This window comes from Stegostoma tigrinum, chromosome 13 (genome assembly GCF_030684315.1).
Source record: "Stegostoma tigrinum isolate sSteTig4 chromosome 13, sSteTig4.hap1, whole genome shotgun sequence".
Taxonomy (NCBI): domain Eukaryota; kingdom Metazoa; phylum Chordata; class Chondrichthyes; order Orectolobiformes; family Stegostomatidae; genus Stegostoma; species Stegostoma tigrinum.
This window is the reverse complement of record NC_081366.1, coordinates 6,644,477-6,662,430: the sequence shown is the minus strand read 5'-3', so window position 1 is coordinate 6,662,430 and position 17,954 is coordinate 6,644,477. Positions and strand designations below refer to the sequence as shown.

Below are 17,954 nucleotides of genomic sequence, written 5' to 3'. Positions count from 1 at the left end.
TTTAGAAACCTTGGTCAGACCTAGGGTCAAGAGCTTTTAAATAATTTAGAACATCTAGTTAAACTGGTAGCTCCCTGATAGTAGTTACGAAATGTCAAACATGCGAAATGCTATGCTTGAAGTACAGTTGATTAGTACAGCAGTAAGTTAAAAACAAATAAGTCATCAGAGTTTTCTACTTAATAATGGCTGGCTCAAAGTGCAGTCATATTAAGCTGCCTGGTCAGTTAAGGGAGATTTCGATGAAGTGGCACTGGTATACAATGATTAGTTTTGTGGACATGTGAGGAAAATTTGGAAATCCATCCAGATTCAGTAAGTGCTGGTTTCATTCAGAGTTTTTGCAAGAAAAATAGTCTCCAGATTGATTGATGAGTGGGAGAGGACATAAAGTGCGGATTGAGAGGCTTACATCGACTAAGTCCAATGCTAACATGGAATCACGTGTGCAGGGAAGGCGGCTGATTGATGAATAGGTTTTGTCAACATTTTCAGTCTTCAAATTTAAAATTAGGCATTCAGTTTGCACTGTCTATAGACATTCTTCTGTATCTCTGAAAAAAAACTTGTTAGTTTTTCATAATAAGTCCAAATGTATTCGAGGGGTAACAAATAATTTTCAGTGGTACAGGGTGGAAAGCCAAAATGGTCAAGTGGATTGTACATCCTGTGGCAAATGTAAAATCATTAGCATGCTCCATATTACAATCAAGAGCGACTGTATAATGTCTGACCACCAGCAAACATTTTCCAGATTTCACAATTTGGAAATATCTGCAGTCATTGCTTTGCATCTGCGAGTCAAGGACAATGTAGATCGCGCATAAAGGAGGTTATCACACGGCAGATTTGCATTGTACAGAGAGAGAGGATTGGGTGGATTTCCAGTAGTCTAAGGAAACCAACCAAGCAATACAGAAGCCTGTTCTAATAATTAGTATTCCATTTTAGAATCTGGTGGGAGTGATGGTTCCTCGGTGTAGTGCAGTCACAGCCAAACCCATGGCGCTACAGATGCCTCAGCTGCGCATCAGAGGAGGTAGACAAATACCAAAACAATTGTTATAGGGTCTTCCATATTCAGTTGGCAGGTGTCTTTTCGGCACTGATCATGGTGCCAATATGGTATAAGGTCCTTGCAACGCACTTCTGAAGGAGTAGCATCCGCCAGAATTCATTGTCCTCATAGGGCAAAAGCAGGAGAAGAAATGATTCCCTGAAGCTAAAATTGAACAAGTTAGAAATAAAACTAAAAAGCAGGCCCTCAAAGGTAGTAACGTCTGGATTACTCCCAGTATCATGGTTTATCAACCATAATAGCAGGAGGACTGTATACGTGGCTTGACAGCAAGAAAGGAGGAAAGAGAACAGATTTATGAATAATTGGGAACTGGTCCTCTACCCGTGTTAGCCTGTACAAGATCTCCAGCTTACATCTTAAGAGACTGATGTCTTTGAAGTCAGATTTTCCAGTTCACTTGGGGAATATTTAATTAGCTGACCCAATGGATATGAACTTGAGGGTGAATCAAATTACAATGACGTAAAATGCTAATGAGAAGTCAAAAATTTCTCGACAGATGAGAATGCAGGAAAAACAAAGTCGAGTATCAGGCACGCTTCACAAGTAAATTCATGTCAAAAGGACAAAGTTAACCGCACTCTAACTGAATGCATGCAGCATTGTCAAAAAGGTGGACGATCTACTGTCAGAAATTAAGTTATACGGGTATGTTCTAACTAAAATTATAAAAACATCATTCGACAAATGAATGGACCCTCTACCTTCAACTAACGGCGATCTTGTTAATGTTGAACTTGTTTGACGCACCTCCTGTGCAGTGTAACCTGTATGCCTCCCTCTGTCTAAGCACTCTTTGACCTCTATGTTGTTGCTTACTATGATCTCCCTATACTGTTCACAAAACAAAGTTTTTTACCGAACAGATGTACACGTGATGATAATAAATCGAATCAAATTAAATCACGTTGCGTGGTGACCACCACCAGGAAATGTATATTCATAGTTATTCAACGTTTTTGCACTACAGGCGAGAAGAAATGGAGATAGGGTTGCGCTGTTAATATGACGTGGGAGGAACACATTAGTAATGGAGAAATGCAGATCAGAAACTAATATGTAGAATCTCTTGAGGTGGAGTTTAGAAATTAAAAGGGGCAACAGAAATTGGTTGGAATTATTTATATAGCTCCATACACTATTGGTTTTGGAGCAGCGTACTAATCATGAGATGACTGAAGCATGTGAGATGGGCAACAAGTTATCTGGGATGACTTCAATCTGCATGTAGACTGGGTAAACCTACTGCGTATTAAAGCAATGTAGAATGTGCTTCTGAAATCTGTTAGGAATGGCTTCCTAGAACAGTGTGCTGAGGAGCCAACTTGAAAAGCAACAATCTTAGATCTTGTAAAAATAATGGAAAAAGACTGCTTAACAAAAGGTGAGTGATCACAATGTGAGAGAATGCCATATTATGTTTGAAAGAGAAGTCGTTTATTCAGAAGCATGAGTGTTGAATTTGAAGATGAGAAATTATAAAGGCATCAGGCACAGATTCTCTCCATCTTCGGTCCGCCTCCCCCTCTCTCCCTATTTATTCCAGAACCCTTACCCCATCCCCCTCTCTGATGAAGGGTCTAGGCCCGAAACGTCAGCTTTTGTGCTCCTGAGATGCTGCTGGGCCTGCTGTGTTCATCCAGCCTCACATTTTATTATCTTGGATTCTCCAGCATCTGCAGTTCCCATTACCACAGATTTAAATGAAGTGGATTGTGAAAATAATTTTAAAAAACATTACTGTGCCAGGCTTACAAGATTTAATGCATGAATTAGAACAATTATGCACCCTTTTAAACTGCTGAAACAAAAAAAAAAGTCAATTGTGACTATCCAAGGAAATTCAGTTTTCAATAAAACCTACAAAGTTGTCAGAAAAGCAGTGATTCTGAGGATTGGAATGTTTATAAAATACAACAAAGCAGGGACAGGAAATTTATAGGGAAAGGGCAATAAATTGTGAATGAAATCTGCAAAAAATATCCGAAATGTGGACCATATAAACTTCTTAAATGTGCAGAGAAATGAAATGTTTGGCTAAAATTACTGTTTTATTATGGGTCATGAAAGGAAAAATATACTATGAATTAAGATATGGTGGAGAAGCTAAATTAATTATTTGTGTCTGAATGAATGCTTCGTTTCTGTTTTAAGTGAGGAATATAAGACAAATTTCCCAGAACTGGAAATCAAAATGGAGAATGAGTTTGAAGGAAATTGGTGTTTGTAACAAAGTTGTATTGGTGAATTCAACTGAGCAAAAAGCTGATAAATCCCCAGAAACAACTGTCTGAATCGAACACGTTTGAACCAGATGGAGATAGGTACAGCCAATGCATTCATGATTATCTTTCAAATTCTATTGGTTGTGCAATAATTCGTGCGGATTGGGACCTCTGAAAGATCACTGTCAGTTAGGAAATGGTAGAGAAAGCAAAGATCTGCCGACATCTTAGCCGTACACCAGACGTGGAAAAAAAACCAAATAGAATCTATTATAATGAATGAGATAAATAGACACTTGGCTGATAATTATCTGATTGGGCATATTCATCATCGAGTTGCCAATGGGAAATCATGTTTGCAAACTTGTTGTTCCTTAAAGATGTCACTCAAAAAAAAAGAAGAATACTGACAGATATCGTATACTCTAAGAAGATCTGGATGGGAGTTTGCTCGCTGAGCTGGAAGGTTAGTTTTCAGACGTTTCGTCACCATTCTAGGTAACATCATCAGTGAGCCTCCGACGAAGCGCTGGTGTTATGTCCCGCTTTCTATTTATAAAAAAATAAATAAATAGAAAGCGGGACATAACACCAACGCTTCGTCGGAGGCTCACTGATGATGTTACCTAGAATGGTGACGAAACGTCTGAAAACTAACCTTCCAGCTCAGCGAGCAAACTCACATCCAGAACCTCAACCTGAGCTACAAATCTTCTCAAAACTCACTCTAAGAAGATTTTTGATGAAGTCCCCCTTAGGATGCTAACCGAAAAGATTAAATCACATTCCACATGAGGTATGTACTGACAGGGATTAGCGATTGTCTAGCAGGCAAAAAATAAAGAGTAGGAATAAACGGGCCATTTTTGCAACGAATGAGAAACTGCAAGTTTCAGCACTTCAGCTCCAGTAGTTCACAATATTGAGCAATGATGTAAAAGTGGTGAGCAAATGTAACCTGTACAACTTTGCAGATAGTACATAGTTAAATATAAATATGTGTTATGAGTAATATGTAAAGCAGCTTCAGGAAGACAGACAGGCTTACTAAATTGGCAAGAACATGGTAGATGCAACATATTGTCGAAAATGTGAGGTTATCAATTTTGTTAGGAGATACAGACGCTAAAATATTTATTAAATAGTAAGAAGCTGTCCAGTCTAACAAGATAAAATGACCTAACTATTCTTGTCGACAATTAACTGAAGTTTAACATACAGGTGCAGCAAGGCTTTGAGAAAGCTGTTGGATTGTTAGTCTTTATTGATTACAGGAATGGTCAAATCGTTCCTCAGCTGAATACAGGCTTGATTTTACTGCGCCTGCAGTACTATGTACAGCTTTGGTCTCCCAGTTTCACGATGAATATGATTATCAGAATAATCAGACTTGTTCTCGAGATGGTGAAATTATCTGATGTAAAGGGATTGTGCAAACAAGTTTCTAGGAATGCGGCATGATCTAATTGAAACATACAAATAACCAAAGATGGAGATTTTGGGTGCAGGTAAGATATTTCCCGTTACTTGGGAGTCTAAGCCCGGGGACATAATTTAAAAATAAAGGGATGCCAAGTTGATCCGAAATTCGGAGTATTTACTGCTCAGATTATTGTGAATATTTGGAATGCCGAGCCTCAGATGATTATGTAGGCTCAACTTTAAGTTTGTTTGGAGTTATAAATTGGTAGATTTCTGACTCTTCTATGCTTCTAGCAAGAACGAGTTCATAATTTATTCTTCCTTAAAGTGCAGTCAATGGTGACTGAATTCGGAAAGCAAGATGCACTAATAATGGAACGTGCATGAGTGGAATTGAACTGACAGGCCTAATTAGCAACACTGACTTCAGTTCTTCTTATGTCTTTATTTCGTCTCAGCTGTTTCTACTCTTAGGCCTCAAAATGATCATTAATTCATTTTACTTCTTCTGCAGTGGCCAGGAGTAGCCAGAATACTGAAAATAACTCAGCGCAATTTTAACTGTGCAACAATAAATGTAAGTATCGGACGCTGGAAAACTGCCACTCAGCTTTAAGAAACGGGTTGCCTTATGATTGGTTAACTTTCAGTGAGCCTCTGTTCACCAATCAGAAGCTGATATGTCGTTGGGGATCCGGACTGCCCCTTTTCACTATCCAGGCAACATTACGTCTGATCAGAGCAGAATTGGACAGCAAACAGCTCGGAACGATTTGCGCATAAATTTACTGGCAATTTGAGACAAAACTGGAAGATTGGAATGACATAATTCAAGCATTTCGCAAGACGAACAGGTATTTTGTGTACCGTAGATAACCAATTCTATCGATCAAAACTGTCTAAATAACGTTTAATAGGATAAAGATTCGGGCGTCTCAGCACTGAAAATTTGCAATGCATTGACTGGAAATGAAACTTAAATCATTTTGTTTGGTAAAATGCGAGATAATATACTGTGTTTTCTCGTGGAGTCTGGTTTTGGGCCAGATTCGTTATTCAATTCCTGAAGAGCTGCAATTAGGCGCCTTTGTTGGAAATATCGCAGCCGATTTAGGTTTTGATGTAAAACTGCTTTCGTCTCGCAGTTTGCGGATTTCACCCGGGTCTAGGAAGCTGTATGTGGACGTGAATTTAGAAAATGGAGTTTTGTTTGTTAAGGAAAAAATTGATCGAGAAAGTCTTTGTGGAACAAGCCTCACTTGTGTAATATCTTTGGATGCAGTGCTTGAAAATCCCCTCAATTTGTATCAGGTTGCGTTGGAAATTCTCGATGTGAATGACAATGCTCCCAGTTTTCCAAAAAGTCAATTCCGCCTTGAAGTCTCAGAGGCTGCTGCAATTGGAGCACGTTTCCACCTCGAATCCGCTCATGATCCAGATATTGGAAATAATTCTCTACAAACGTACCAGCTGCTTCCTAACGAGTACTTTACTCTCGATATACAAATGCACCGCGGGGATAGAAAGCTACCAGTATTAGTGTTACATAGACAGTTGGATAGAGAAACAGCGTCGGTGCACAGGTTAAATCTAATTGCCAAAGACGGAGGGGTTCCCGTAAGGTCAGGTACTGTTCAAGTTACAATAATAGTAAAAGATGTCAACGACAACGCCCCCGTTTTCCCACAGTCAGTTTACACAGTCAATGTCTTGGAAACAGCAACTCCGGGAACCCAAATAATCAGATTGAACGCGACTGATTTGGACGATGGCAAAAATGGGGAGATAATCTACTCGCTCAGTAGCCATAGCTCTGCCAGAGTTCGGGAAGTCTTTGAGGTGGATCCCAAAACTGGCGAAATCAGAGTGAAAGGGAAATTGGACTATGAAGAAAACAAAGCTTTTGAAATTAACATTCAAGCAATAGACAAGGGATCTGCTGGAGTGCCCGGTCACTGTGATGTGCTGGTAACTATTATTGACATGAATGATAATCCCCCTGCGGTGTCGTTGATGTCATTGTCTAGTACAGTTTCAGAAGACATTCCAGTTGGGACTGTAATCGCTCTATTCAGTGCAGCAGATCGAGATTCAGGAAAAAATGGGCAGGTGAAATGCCAAATTTCAAATAAATTGCCATTTAAATTAGAGTCAGCTTTGAAAAACTATTATAGACTCCTTGTTCAGGATTTATTGGATCGCGAAAGTATTTCCAAATATGACGTCACAATAAGCTGCACAGACGCAGGAAATCCACCTCTCACAACGAAGAAAACTATTCGAGTAGATGTGTCAGATATAAATGACAACGCGCCACGGTTCTCACAACGTTTCTATACTGCAAACGTTATGGAGAATAACGATGTTGGAAACTCCATATTCTCATTGTCAGCCTTCGATCCAGATGCAGGAGAAAACGCTCTTCTGAAATATTCTATCATAGAAACTCGGGTTCAGAATGTTTCTATATCCACTTACGTTTCCATTAGTTCCGACAGTGGTGTGATATTTGCTCAGACGTCTTTTGACTACGAGCAAATGAAAACGTTTCAAATGCAAATTCAGGTTAGAGATACCGGATCTCCGTCACTGACTAGTAATGTTTCAGTAGCTGTTATTATTCTGGATCAAAATGACAATTCTCCAGTCATCATTCAACCAGTAACTGCGTTTGGATCGACAGCAGTAGAGACAATATCTAGATTTGCAGAACCAGGATACTTGGTTGCCAAGGTATCAGCCACAGATGCTGATGATGGTCAGAATGCTCTCCTTGCTTATTCAATTTTTCAGGCTACCCAGCATAACCTTTTCACTATTTCATCAAACACGGGGGAAATTTGGACTACCCGTCGTATTGTAAATACAGATGCCTCTAAACAAAGATTGGTGATTGTGGTAAAAGACACTGGAACACCATCATTTTCTGCCTCAGTGACAATCATCTTATCTGTGGTAGGAAGTGACATAGAAACATTTTCCAGCGTCAGCAGCTCGTCCGAAACTTTAGCATCCACTCCTGATTTGAGTTTTATCGCAGTAATGTCCTTGGGGATAATTTCTACTGTTTTTCTGGCAATATTGATTGTCCTTGCTATTAAAGTCCATAAAAACAGGAAAGCTTTAGGTGGTCAGCACTTTTCCCTTGGGGTCTGTTGTTGCAGTGACACGAGGAAATCTCTGAATGGAATTCAAAAGGCAAGTAGAAACCTACAAATACCCACAAACTATGTTGAGGTATTTGGGGGTGATCCACTTTCTCAGCGTTTCCGCTATGAGTCATGTTCAACATTGCAGTCAATAAAGAGGGGTTTCATAAACTCGAACACAAGCAAGTCATCTACAGACAAAGATTATATTCGAAATGAATCTATCGGAAAAGAAAACTCAGAAATTATTAACTGGCAAAACTACAGAAACAGTGTAAACAGTGAGGTGAGTTGGTTTTAAGAAAATAAGCTAATTTTCAGAATTAATTTTGGCACACAATTATTTCGAACAATTCTGGAATGCAAGTTTTTGCTATATTACCTTAAGTGAGTAATTTCAGTTCTATTCATTATTTACAATTCCTGTCAACATACCACCTGATTTTTTATTAAATTCTCGATGGTAAGGTATACATTTGCCTGTGAATATTTGCTGCTTTTGTATCGTAAAGTAAAGTTTAACATTTATTCTCGACACACGTAAATGTCTTGTTTGGTTATCAGTTGTCATGATTTCAGTACATTATTTTGATTTAATTAATATCAACATTTTACACAGATGCTGCAGAAGAAAACAGCTTTATTTCAATCCAATATTTTAAAACACCACATGTTTCATCTCTTTTTGTGTCAAATAGAGAAGGAGTATCACAAATTTTCAAATGTGCGAGCAGTGATCAGATTTCTGTTTGCATGCAAAAATATGTGAAAGGATTTCTCTACTTGATAGGACTGCCAGTGGGACCACCATCCATATCTGATCATTCCCTTAGATATAACTGAGGTCTAAAGATCCCGAACAAATCAGTTACCTGCAAAATCTGCCCTGGATAGCAAAAACAGAAAATGGGAATTTCGTTCAATCAGTGTGGGTGGAATTTAAGTCCTTGCATTTGCATTATCTCTCACCAACCTGATTGATTTATTTTAAGAGTTTACAAAGATAATTAATGATGAAATGGCTGTGGATGTAGTTTATATGGACTTTAGAAAGACATTTGCTTAGGTCATAGAAGGCAGAGGGTAGCAGTGGAAGCGTCTTTTTCTGAACAGAGACCAGTAATTAGTTGTGTTTTACAGTGAACAGTTGTAGATCCTCTGTTGTTTGTAGAATATATAAAATGTCTAGAGGAAAACGTTGTGGCGGGGTGGGGGGGGGGGGTGGGGGGACTGATTACGAAGTTTGCTGTGACACAAAGGTTGGTGGAGTCACTGAAAGTGCAAACAATTGGGCACAGATGAAGTTTTGTCCGGACAAATGTGACATGATTCATTTTGGTAAATCAAATTTAAATATGAATCATACTGTAAATGGCAGAAACCTTAGAATCATTAACACACAGGTGGATCTGGGTGTGCAGTTCCACTTTCACTAAAAATGGAAACACAGAAGGCCAAGTTGCTCAAGAAGGCATATTGAATGCTTGCCTTCATTGGCTGAGTCATGGAGGTACAAGAACAAAAGCGTAAATTGCTGAAAAGCTCAGCAGACCTGGCAGCATTGGTGAAGAAAAAAATCAGAGATTACATTTCGAGTCCAGTGACCCTTCCTGAGAACGGTTTTGAGGAAGGGTCACCAGTACTGAAACTTAAGCTCTGATTTTTTTCTTCACAGATGTTGTCAGACCTGTTGAGCTTTTCCAGAAACTTCTGCTTTTCTTCCTGATTTACAGCATGCAGTTCTTTCAGTTTTCATGGACAGCAAAACTTGGCCAACTATGTTGCCGCTATATAAGAACCTTGTAAGACTGCATTTGGAGCATTGTGCACACTTTTAGTCGCCACACGACCAGAATGACGTGAAAGATTTGGAGAGAGTGCAGAGATGGTTCACCAGAATATTCTCTGGCCTCAGGAACATTGGCTATGAAGAAAGGTTAAAAAGACTGGGACTTCTTCCACTGGAAAGACAGCAGTTGAGAGGAAACCTCACAGAGATCTACAAAATTGTGAGAGGCTCAGACAGGATGGATAGTCATAGGCTTTTTTTCTCAGATTTGAAGTTTCAGTTACACAGAGGCACAGGTTCAAGGTAAGAGGGGAAAATTTTAAGGGATACATGAGAGGTGAGTTTTTTTGTTCTTGCCGAGTGTGATTACAGACTGTAATGCAACGTCAGAAGGGATGTGGAAGCAGGCACATTGGTGACATTTATCAGACACTTGGATGGTTACACGAATAGGGAGGGAATTTTAGATTAGATTAGATTCCCTACAGTGTGGAAACAGGCCCTTTGGCCCAACAAGTCCACACCTCCCCTTGAAGCATCCCTCCCAGACCCATCCCCCTATAATCCACACATGCCTGAACACTAAAGGCAATTTAGCATGGCCAATCTACCTAACCTGCACATCTTTGGACTGTGGGAGGAAACCGGAGCACGCGGAGGAAGCCCACGCAGACACGGGGAGAAAGTGCGAACTCCACACAGAAAGTCGCCCGAGGCTGGAATCGAACCCGGGTCTGTGGCGCTGTGAGGCTGTAGTGCTAACCACTGAGCCACCATGCCGCCCCGGAATAGAGGGTTAATGCACAAATTGATGTCAGAAGGTTTGTTTTTTTTTACTTTACTTAGACCATGATGATCAGGACAGGCTTAAAATGCTGAAGGGACCTTTCCTATGCTGTACTTCATTTTTGTTCTTTTTGTTTTTTATGTTATCTCAAAATACAACATTTAAGGCAAGACAGCAGAGAATCCGTTTTAATATTCAAGGAATAAGTGAATACTACGGTAATAGTCTATCATACAGGTTACTTCCAAATTTAGAAAACAGTTCTAATCTATTCAATGCATGGTACACGTGATAGACAACGAGACTGGTCATCCGAAAGCAGTTTAACAAATGAAATTTTGCAACGAAAAATACAATAGAAATATCCGCAGGTATCTTATTGCGTTAAGTATTTCAACTTTTTAAACTGGATTTTCAATGGGTATTTGGCAATATTCGAGAAGTAAGATTTTTTTGGGGACTCATGGTATTAATTACAGCCAATACTGATGAGGTGAAAGTCATTTTGTTATTATTAATGTTATATAGCTCAAAATATATATGAAGAAACATTGGATGCTTGTGATAAAGGGATATAAGTAATCCAGGAATAATTTAATCTGAACTAATCTGAATAATCAAATTAATAATTATAACCAGGGTGGCTTTCATAAAAAGGTGTAGAGCTGGATGAACACAGCAGGCCAGGCAGCATCAGAGGAGTAGGAATGCTAACGTTTTGGGTCTGGACCCTTCTTCAGAAATGGGGGAGGGGAAGGGGACTCCAGGACAAATAGAGATGGGGAGGTGATGATGGAAAGTGGATAAAGGAGCAGGTAGTTGGAGAGAAAACGGACAGGTCAAGGAGGCGGGAATGGAGCCAGTTAAGTTGAGTGTTATTAGGGAGTTGGGATCGGGGTTGGTCAATTGGGAGGGAGTGGTGCGTGGGTAGCAGAGAAGACAGTCAGGTCAAGGCCGCTAGGGTGAGGCCAGTCGTTAAGAAGTGGGTGGGGGTTGGTCAGTGATGTGGGACGAGTAGATAGGTGGCAGAAATAACGGAAAGGTCAAGGAGGTGAGGACCAGTTGAGCTGGTCTTGGTATGAGGTCGGGGGTGGGAAATTTTAAACCTTGTTATCTCAGTCTCCAGCATCAGCAGTTCCAATTATCTCAGGATGGCTTTCGTGGTGGTTTCTAAGTGTATTATGCTGTCAAATCGACCAGAATACGTCATATCTGACCAGATGTGATGTAATGTGACAGGATCTATTGATGTCTTCTGAACTATGTCCCTTGACATAGCAACGACTGCAACATGATAGCACTTTACACCCACTTGAGAAGCGAAAGATTGGATCTAAATGATAATTCTATGCTTCATTAAGGAAAGCAATGAGCTCGCTGTCGTGAACTCAGATACCAGTTTGAGGATGGACAGTTAAGGGGATATTTCAGAATGTTCAGACGAAGTGTATTGCTACTATAAAGAAACAAAATCGGAAGGGATGACCTATCATCGATGGCCAACAAAACAAGCTACAAGCAGCATCAAACATAAAATAAAAGCTGCAGAAAGTTTGGATGTTTGGCTTTCACTTAAAGAACAAGAATGAATGAAAAATAAAATGAATTAGATGCCACAAATTACCATATTAGAGGATGATAAGTAGAAATTCAAAGCAGATGGCATAAGTTGATATTGGTCTTTAAAACAGAGTACAGTATCTAAAACAAATGCCTGTTCTCAAGATAGTGAGAAGAAGAAACGAACCATAGACAATAGTGAAATAGCAGATGAAATGAACAAATATTCAGCTTCGGTCTCCAATACAGAGAATACATTTTTCAAAATTCCACTAATACTTGTAAAACAGTTGGTGCAGGGAGACAGGAAAAAATGTGGGAAAGCACTACAGAAGTTGTACTGACTAAACTGATGGAGCTGTGAGCTGAGAAGTTTTCACCTCATAATGGACTTCAAACGGGAATCCATAGAAATAATAATTGTGGTGTTTTTTTTCATAATTACATTGATTCTGGAAAGATTGAATCAGAATGGAATGTAGCAGAGTCAATCCCTCTATTTGAAAAGTAATTGAAAATGAAAACAGGAAACTATCAGCAATTGACTTAACATCTGTCCTGGGGAAAGTGTCAAATTGATCGTTAAAGAGGATAAAGGTGGATTGATAGGCAGTGTATGTGTCACCAGTTTATTAGAGCTGTTTGAAGGAATATCTTGCTGGTGATAAAGACAAACATTTACATGCATCCTTTGTTGATATCCAGAACACATTTTACGAGGTGGTAAATCATAGGTTATTGTGCAAAATCAAAAGCTGGTAATTTTTTGTGCAAAATACTAGCATTGATAGATGCTTAACTGTCTGACTGAAAACAGATTTTGCAGAAATTGTTCATTGTTTGAGGGGCAAAATGTCTTGAGCAGAGTCATGTCTTGGCCTCAAATATTTTACAATTTACGTCAATGACATAGATGAAGAGAGCAAAAGAGTTGCCTCTGAATTTGCAGATTATGCAGAGATAGGTGTGAGGTTTGAGGAGGAAAGCATATTGTAAATGAACATCAGGATATTGCAGATGGGTATGGTTTTGTTTAGTATGTAGGGATATGGACTATAACTGGAGAACTGTAACATTGTTCATTTTGATGCGAAGAAAAAAAAAACTGTTACTCCAATACAGAACAATTACAGAACTTTTATGTTCAGAGGGGAATGAGGAGCAAGACGTATTAAATATTAACTGAATGCTATTCATTATCATGACAGGCATTGAAATAAGAATTTTACAAATTAACCATGCAGAAATTGGTAAGACACCGTTTTAAAAACTCTGTGTTGATTTAGGTTCTTTATTTTTGGAAGGATATAAATGCACTAGATGTGGTTCAGGAAAGGTTTACTAGATTTATATCTGTGAAGAATGGGCTTTCTAATGAGAATAGTTTGGATTGTTCTTTTTTCAACCAGAGTTTACAATGTTGATGTGTGTTTTGATTGTCGTATTAATATCCTGACAGGCCTTATGAATGTGGACATAAATCCCTCTTATGGGTAAACAATGATCGAAAGGAATTATTTCATAATTTTGTGTTTCCCTCTTCAGACTGAGACGAGGATTTTTTTTTTAAACTGCAGAGTGTTGCGTGACAATGGAACTCTTTGACTCAGAACTTGGTAGAAATGGGGTCATTGTGGTTTAAGGAAAAGATAGATAGTTGGTTGGTAAAGGAATCAAAGCATAATGGGTGGAGATGGAAATGTAGAATTCAAACCAAAAACAAACAAATCATGGTCATATTTAATGTGTTTGTATGCAACAAAATGAATAAATTGACAATGCAAAGGGCCTGTCCCCAAATGCGCATACCAAATCAAATTAAACAGATGGTCTGATCGTTCAAAGAGAAATAAATAATTGCAAATTGCGCTCCAGTAGAATGAAGAACAGAAATAACCATGAATGATAGAAATCAGAAACAAAAGGTGAAATTGATAGAAAAACTCAGCAAGTCTGGCAGTATTCGTGGAGAAAATTCAGTTTTAATGTTTAGTGTCCAATTACCCTTCCTCAGAACTGAATTGTCTCCATGAATGCTGCCAGATCTGCTGAACTTTGCCAGCAATTTCTGTGTTTGTGTTCCATAAGAGAGATATGGTTGGAGGATGATGAAGATTGGGAACCAAATATGAAACGCTACATGACACTTGAGAGTGCTATGAAGGTAGGTAATGTTGGGTCTTGGTTTGCTTAATAAGGGCGATGAAAATTCTAAGCAACTTCTGCATGGGTACCTTTGAGTACTTTCTCAGCTTCGGTTAATAATGGATCCATTACACTCATTTATTTCCCCAGCTACTTACTGGTGTACAACTAAATAGCACGACGACAGAACAATAAATAATTTTAGAGTGACAACTAACAAACTGGTTTTCAAATGTTTTAAGAGAGCATGTGAATACAACGTGGATGAAAATCTACTGTTGGCTTGGGTGAGAACAGGGAGACAAAATGTGTACTTTTATATCAAGTCTTGAAACGGTCTTTGCAACAGAAAAAGATAGTAATGCAACGAGACTGTAGTGATGCAATAGTTGTGGAATTATCCCAACCTCTAACTCAAGAGATGCAGGTTCAACTTCCAATTGCTGTCGAATTATGTTATAACATACTTGATTTGGAAAACATCTGCTCAGAGATAAAAACAAAGTTACTGGAAAGGTTCAGCAGGTCTGGCAGCATCTGTGGAGGAGAAAACAGAGTTAACGTTTCAGGTCCAGTGACCCTTCAACAGAACTGATGTTCGCTGGGAAAACATCAATTTATATGCAGAAAATAGAGAGGTGGGTGTGTTACAGAGGAAATGATAGGATTGAGTCCAAAGAAAGAGAAACACAGTTGGGCAGACAAAGGAGTTACTAACGATCATGCTGGGATGGTGAATAGCTGTTAATGGGTACTGTTAGTGATGAACAACAGCGGGTGTGTAAAGGTAGACTATGTGGTAACAAGTTTTGGTATGTGGGTTGGGGGGGGGGTGGTGCTGGGGCAATGGAGACTTTAGGCTCTAAAATTATTGAACTCAATATAGAGCCCAGAGGGCTGTACGGTCCCCAAGCAGAAAATGAGATTTTGTTCCTCCAGCTTGCATCGGGCTTCACTGGAACACTGCAGCAAGGCAGAGGCAGAGATGTTGGCTCGGGAGCAGGGTGGTGGGTTGAAGTGGCAGCCAACAGGTAGTTCAGGGTCTTTTTTGTGAGAAGAATATAGATGTTCTGCAAAGCAGTCACCAAGTCTATGCTTCATTTCCCCAATGTACAAGAGACCGCATGTGAGCAGCAAATGCAGTAGACTAGATTCTGGGAATTGCAGGTGAAGTGTTGTTTCACCTGCAAGGTGCGTTTGGGCCCTTGGATACTGGGGGAAAAGGACGTGAAAGGACAGGTGTTGCATCTTCGCCAGTTACAGGAGAAGGTGCCATCAGCTTGCAGGGAGGTGTTGGGGATGAACGAAGTGTGGACCAGGTTGTCCCAGAGGGAATGGTCCCTGCAGCAAGCAGACAAGGGAGAGGAAGGGAATATTTGTTTCGTAGTGGCATCTTGCTGGAGGTGGTGAAAATGGCATCTGATAATCTTCTGGATGTGGATGCTGTTGGAATGATAGGTGAGGTTAAGGGGAATCCTTTCGCTGCTGCGGGAGGGAAGAGAAGGGTTGAGGGCAGAAGTACGGGAGGTGGGTTGGACCTGGTTGAGGGCCCTGTCAACAATGGAGCTGGGGAATCCTTTGTTGAGGAAGAAGATGGCCATTTTAGGGGGTCCCTTGTCGAAGTTGGCCTCATCTGGGCATACACAACGAAGACGTAGGAACTGAGAGAATGGGATGGAGTCCTTACAGGAAGTGGGGTATGATGATGTATAGTCCAGGTAGCTGTGGGAGTCTGTGGGTTTGTAATGGAAATTAGTGGCCAGTCTATCCCCAGAAATGGAAACAGATTTATCGAGGAAGGGAAGGGAGGAGTCAGAGATAGACCAGGGAAAAGTGAGGTCAGGGTGGAAATTGGAGGCAAAATTGATGAAGTTTTCCAATTCCAGATGAGAATGGGAAGCAGCACCGATGATATCATTGATGCATCAAAGAAAGAGTTGTGGGTGGGGGCCAGAACAGGACTGGAACAAGGAATGTTCCACATAATCCATGAGGAGACAGGCATAACTAGGGCCCATGCATGTGCCCATGGCAATCCCTCTTACCTGACGAACAAGAGAGGAGTTCAAAGAGAGGACTTTGAGGGTGATGACAAACTCGGCCAAATGGAAGAGCGTGGTGGTGGGTGGGAATGATTCAGGTCTTTGCTCCAGGAAAGAAAAAAACCAGAGAGCCCTAAGACCCTGCTGGTGGAGAATGGGCATGGAAAGGAATTGCACGTCAATGGTAAAGAGAAGGTTGCTGAAGCTGGTTAACTGAAAGTTATGAAACTGGCATAAGGTGTCAGATGAGTCATGGATATATGTGGGCAGGGATTGTACCGGGAGGAGAAGCCTGAGTCAAGAAATGAAGAGATGAGTTCTGTGGGGCATGAGCAGGCTGAAACAACGTGTCTGCCTGGACAGTCCTGTTTGTGGATTTTTGGCAGGATTCAGAAGCAAGTTGCGCAGGTTTAAAGGACTATTAACTTGGAAGCAGATGGGCTTGGAGAGGGGGAGATCACTGATTGAAATTAGGTAAATAACTGTAGTGGATACAATGGCCTGATGTGCCATGTTGTGGTCATGATCCTTGGAAAGGCAGGAGGAGGTATCTGAGAGTTGGCGCTCAGCTTCTGCAAGGTAGAGGTCAGTACACCAGACTACAACAGCACCACCCTCATCAGCAGGCTTAATTGCAAAGCCAGGGTTAGATCTGAGTGCACAGAGTGCAGTTACTTCAGAGGGAAATAGGTTGGATTTGGTGAGGGGGCAGTGAAATTGAGGCAATTAATGTCACATCAACAGTTCTCAATATAAATATCCAGTGTAGGTAAAAGGGCGGAACCTGGGGTCCATGTGGAGGGAGAATGTTGGAACTGGGTGAAGGGGCCTGCGGGATGGGAAGAAGACTCTTGTTCAAAGAAATGAGCACAGAGGCAAAGATGGCAGAAGAAGAGTTTGGCATCATGTCATGCTCGAAATTCTTTAAGGTGGAGATGCAAAGGAACAAAGCCGAGGCTTTGCTGACTACAGAGCATTCAGCATTGGAGAGCAAAAGGTTAGGGGGGATGGTGAATACCCGACAGGAGGTGGAGAGGTTGGGAAGGCGGAATAGAGTCAGAGGGAAGGTGAAGAGAAGAAGGTTCAGAGGACTGTAGGTGTCTTTGAGTTGATGCTCAGAGATAGTCGTTTCTGAGCAGATTATTTAAAGAAGGATATCCAGTTTGTGAAAGAAAACAAAAGACAGCATAGATTTGAAGTGATTTGCAAATGAAGCAGTAGTTATGTGAGAAATATAACATTTTCACAATGTGAATCATCAGAATGTAACACGCATTGTCTGGAAATACCATGAAGTCAGATTCAACTCAGGCATGCAAGAAGGCATTTTATGATTATTTAGACAGAAATGATGTGCATGGATGTCGGAAATAAAGCAGGAAAATGGCACTAACTAATAAAATCAGTGCAGGTACCATGGGATAGATGACCTCTTCCTGTACCATAACAATTTTGTGCCTCTGTTTTATAACATAATATTTCACTATTTTGTTTTATTGATTCAATGCAAGTGAGTACTGCTGACTAAGCTTATTGCTCATCCATGACTTGTTGCTCTCGTAAATCTTCCTTGTTGAGATGCTTCCACGTGTTTTTGGATGCCTTGGTGATGTTAAGAAGGGAATTCTAGGTTTTGACATAGTGACAATGAAGAAATGAAAAGAAAGTTCCAAGTCAGGACTGTGGCTGACTTGAAATAGAAGTTGCAAGTGATAATGTCCCAATGTGTTTGCTTCCCTTCTACATGTCGGTGG

At 40.2% G+C, this 17,954-nt stretch overlaps 2 protein-coding genes across 2 annotated transcripts in view; both read left to right on the top strand.

The window, feature by feature from the left end:
• The first annotated feature begins 5,459 nt into the window (after positions 1-5,459).
• LOC125458398 (protocadherin-10-like) overlaps positions 5,460-17,954 on the top strand; it is a 106,408-nt gene continuing 93,913 nt past the window's right edge. The window contains exon 1 of the mRNA XM_048543654.2: positions 5,460-5,582. The gene's annotated coding sequence lies outside the window, so the exon portion shown is untranslated. The remainder of the gene's footprint in view (positions 5,583-17,954) is intronic.
• Positions 5,651-17,954, top strand: part of LOC125458288 (protocadherin gamma-A11-like) — a 199,301-nt gene continuing 186,997 nt past the window's right edge. The window contains exon 1 of the mRNA XM_048543453.2: positions 5,651-8,163. Coding sequence (XP_048399410.1) covers positions 5,698-8,163 — 2,466 coding nt within the window. The 5' untranslated portion in view covers positions 5,651-5,697. The remainder of the gene's footprint in view (positions 8,164-17,954) is intronic.